The 4220-nt window shown below is 42.3% G+C and overlaps 1 protein-coding gene across 1 annotated transcript in view; it reads left to right on the top strand.

Annotated features, from left to right (window-relative positions):
• LOC126397092 (ephrin-A2-like) overlaps window positions 1-4220 on the top strand; it is a 113239-nt gene that overhangs the window by 86638 nt on the left and 22381 nt on the right. The window contains exon 3 of the mRNA XM_050055592.1: window positions 3958-4023. Within this exon, the coding sequence (XP_049911549.1) occupies window positions 3958-4023 (66 nt within the window). The remainder of the gene's footprint in view (window positions 1-3957; window positions 4024-4220) is intronic.

The raw sequence follows: 4220 nt of genomic DNA, 5'->3' as shown, positions 1-4220 counted from the left end.
CCCACGCTGACACGGGGAGAACACGTCGGAGCACCTGGAGGAAACCCACGCTGACACGGGGAGAACACGTCGGAGCACCTGGAGGAAACCCACGCTGACACGGGGAGAACACGTCAGAGCACCTGGATGACATCAGTGGGCGTGTCTTATTCTACAGGTTGGACAGAGAGGGTGGAGAGGTCATGTGAGAACTCGTTGGAGGTTGTGCAGCTGTCTCATTAATGAGCAGTTCATGTGTGTTTTTGGGTAAAAACAAATGTCTGTGGTAACAAAAAAAGTTTGCAGGTCATCATTTTGCTATTGTTTACTTCTGTTGTTCGTCCTCCTCCTTGATGAGTCATCCTTGATCACAATGCTTCTGATTAAAACTGGTTCAATAGTTGGCAGGTAGGTTCCAGGAACCATGAACAGAACCAGAGCTCATTTGGTGGATCAGGGGAAACAGATAAAAAGGTTTCAGGTAGAGAAAGTGAAATGTTAAAATGTTGAAATGGTGAGAGTGACCTTGTAGTCTTAATATCAGAGCTCAGTAAAGGTTCATGTCGAGTAATATCAGCAGAACGTTTATCAGCAGAGATCAGACGACATGTTGGGGGCTTAAAACACAGAAACACAAACTGCTGCCATTATGTTCTGTGAGTGTGTGTGTGAGTGTGTGTGTGTGTGTGTGTGTGTTTGTGTGTGTGCGTGTGTGCGTGCGTGCGTGCGTGTGTGTGTGATTCTGTCTAGACATAATTTGTCATCCAACCTGGAAAAAATTTCCTAAATTGTGGCTCATTTGAAGTGAAAGAGCTTCCAGCCGAGAAACAGGCAGTTTGTTTTAAATGACACTTAATGACTGTGTGTGTGTGTGTGTGTGTGTGTGTGTGTGTGTGTGTGTGTGTGTGAATCATGAATACAACGTCGTCTGCAGGTCAAACAGCTGCTGCTCTCTGAGTAAAACAAAGAAACTGAAACATCAGAATTGACTCGTGTTTAAAACATAAACGTCTGAATCTGAATGTTTCACATCACATACAGTACCTTACTACTGTAGGACTGTAGGACTTGTACTGAGGTACTTGTTCTGTGTATTCTCTATAAATCTTTCTCTTTGGTTGTAAAGAGTTTGGACAGTCCAGCTGAAACTATTGGCCCATTAATCAGTTCGTCGATTGACAGAATATAAATTTGAAACTATTTATTTCAGGGCTCACTGATGCCCTGATCAGGGTCTGGGAGGAGATCCCTCAGGATACCATCTGCCAACCCATCAGGAGCACGCCCAGACGTTGTTAGGAGTGTATACAGACACACAGGGGACATACACACTGCTAACACACACTAAGTTCTTTTCATGGAAATTAGAAAACTTAAACTCATTTTTATGCCAAAACCATGAGTGCAATCATTAACATGTTGGTCTCACCAGAGCGAAGAGTTCTGCTGAACACAGTGATGTAAGTTTTATGCTTGGAGGACAACAAACGGCAAAATCCATCAGCACACCTTAAATTTCACTGTGACAACTTTGACCATCACTTTAGTTTTTATATGACACACACTTTTAGTAATGACTTTAAAAATATAGATTAATTTGGAGCGGATTATGTGAAGGTCATATATTCTAATCCTCACTTCCTGTGGGCTACAGCAACACTAAACCCCTGAGCTTGCCTGAGAAGGACTAAATGCACAAAGCTGCTATTTTTAAATATCCCATGGAGAGAGACTCTCACTGCAGCCTGTTCTATTTTGTTCTGAAAATGTGGGCGTGCAGCCTCGTTCTGTGGACGATAAACCAGGTGCAGACTTCCATCTGTGTCACCGCTGATGAGGAAATACAGCGAGTGCTGGACGGAGCAGTGAGTGACAACAACCCCGCCCACATTTAAGAGGACTGTCTGAACAGACCGAGGGTCTAGGTACCATGTCTGAAGGCTTACTGCTGGCTCCAAAGGTGCTGGACTGAAAGGGTTTGGTGGAAACAGGGTTTTAGAGATTTCGTTGAAGCGTACTTCTGTAAAAACTGGCCTTTTGTCAATAACGGTAACTCAGATCATTATAATTTGAATACCCTGAGAGAGAGGACAACCTGAGGAATAAATAGTGTGATATTTGTGTCTGTAGTGTCAAAAATGTGAGCACGGTTGCAGGTTAGAAAACTGGTACTATCTGCTGTCCTTCAGAGATTTCTGGTCTGAGGTAACATGGAGTTCAATGCAACAGTTGGACTTTCTCTCACTTTCATGCTCACTGTGCCACATGTGTAAGTCTGTTTCGTTCCACAGCTACATTATTTGAAAAAGCACAAGTTTCACTTCATTTTGACTAAAAATGATGTATGTAGAGTGAAAGTTGTGGGCGTGACAGTGAGTTAAAGAGAAATGTTGAAGAAGCTCTCTGCACTCTGAGAGGTAAACATTCTGTCCCATAGAAACCCATTATAAAGGCAGAAAATGGTTAAAGATATCAAAAAGCTGAATACAAGTTTAATTATTCAAAGTCTTAAACGCATTTTAGAGTTTAAATGAAGTCTGTTGCTGAAAGTTTGCAGAAGCAGTCGCATTTCAAAGTGCAGTGGGTGTGAGAGGAATGGACTATTCTCTTCATCATTTTCAGCTGTAAAGTCCAGCTCAGACTAAAGAGTCACGACAAGATAAAACTGTTTTAGAACGGATGATGGTGTCACCTGACACTCAGCACGTCACCTGTTTCAACAGCCAATCAGCTTGTAGTGAAGTCAGCTGATCAAGTCAAAATGACCACAGACGGCGTGTTGGCTTGCTGCAGCAGGTGCTCCGTCCCCACAGAGCCCTCTGTTTCTGTCCTCACGGTGTGCCGGTGTCAGACGGTGGGTCGCTGCTGCTGCTGGCTGTATGTGCTTATGCCCCGCCCACACACACACATTCTCATTGACTGATGAATTGGCGCTGGTTATTTATATTATTGTGGCGTATTGATTATGAATACAGTCCATCTGATGCTGGTTTTGTTTCATCACTGTAGCCAGTATCTCACTATCACTATCCTCATTCAGATTTTAAGAAGCTACAAATTATATTCAGCCATAAAATAAGTCTGAAAAGCTGCAAATCAGAACGAAGCACAGAGAGTTGTTGACTAGAGATGATACGCCGTCTCATTGTGGTCACTTCCTGTGAACTGGAAGCTTTTAACATCATTACACGTTGGCAGTACGTGTTTGTTTCAACTCATCTCGTCATGAATATTCGGTCTAAACTTAACTGAATAAAAAAAATGGTGAAGAAAGCTGAATATCATAAAAGGTACGAATAGTAGAAAAAAGTTGAATACAAGCACCAATGTATAACAGTCACAGGAGAGACTTTAATACTTTTAATATTTCAACTACATTTTACTGATTATCCTTTCTTTCACTGCAGTAACATGCAGAACTGGACTTGCTTGCGTTTCTTGAAGACGTTTTGCCTCTCATCAAAGAAGCCATCTACGTCAAGCTGGAACGACCATGGTTAAACAGAGGGGGTGGCTTACGACACTACTTATCCCCCACCTACAATGCAGTCTTGGGATCCCTCCCCAGACAACTTCACACCCATTCACTCCTGGTCCCACCTGACCCTAAAGACTCACATGGTGGCCAGGTGGGTCAACGACTCACATTGTGACCTTAACGACTTTAAATCTAAGAGCTCACGTGACCCCTACAACTCTGTAAGGGTTCCCACCCACACAGAGTTTAAAGCCTGCAACTTCATACCAGTCATTTAGAACTGAAGAAGCTTCTTGGATGAGAGGTGAAATGTCTTCAAGAAACTCAACCAAGTCCAGCTGCCTACGATACAGCACTTATGATTACCATACCCTGGATGACTGAGAATCTTCACTGACAAATTGTAACACAGTATTTCTACATCATGGTATTAGTACTTTTACAAGATGTGAACACGTTCTCCACCTCTATTGACATCTCTCTCTGTCTCTTCTCTGCAGCGTCTCCACATCCAAACCTGGCTGGGAAACCCTGTCTGAAACTCAAAATCTACGTCAAACCAACCAGTGAGTCTCTTCTTCTGCTCTATCTTGTATTTTCTTTACATTAACATTTTATACTATCACGTTTTCTAACATTTTTACTGTTTTATTTTTATAACTATGACTTTCTTGACTGAAATTTAAAAAAAAGGCTGTACTATAACTTTTTGTTGCCGTTTTTACAGCTTAATATACAGTGGTGTGAACAAGTGTTTGCCCCC

The sequence above is a fragment of the Epinephelus moara genome, chromosome 10 (assembly GCF_006386435.1).
Source record: "Epinephelus moara isolate mb chromosome 10, YSFRI_EMoa_1.0, whole genome shotgun sequence".
NCBI classification, from domain to species: Eukaryota; Metazoa; Chordata; class Actinopteri; order Perciformes; family Serranidae; genus Epinephelus; species Epinephelus moara.
The sequence above is the reverse complement of the archived record's forward strand: the minus strand, read 5'-3'. Positions and strand labels throughout refer to the sequence as shown.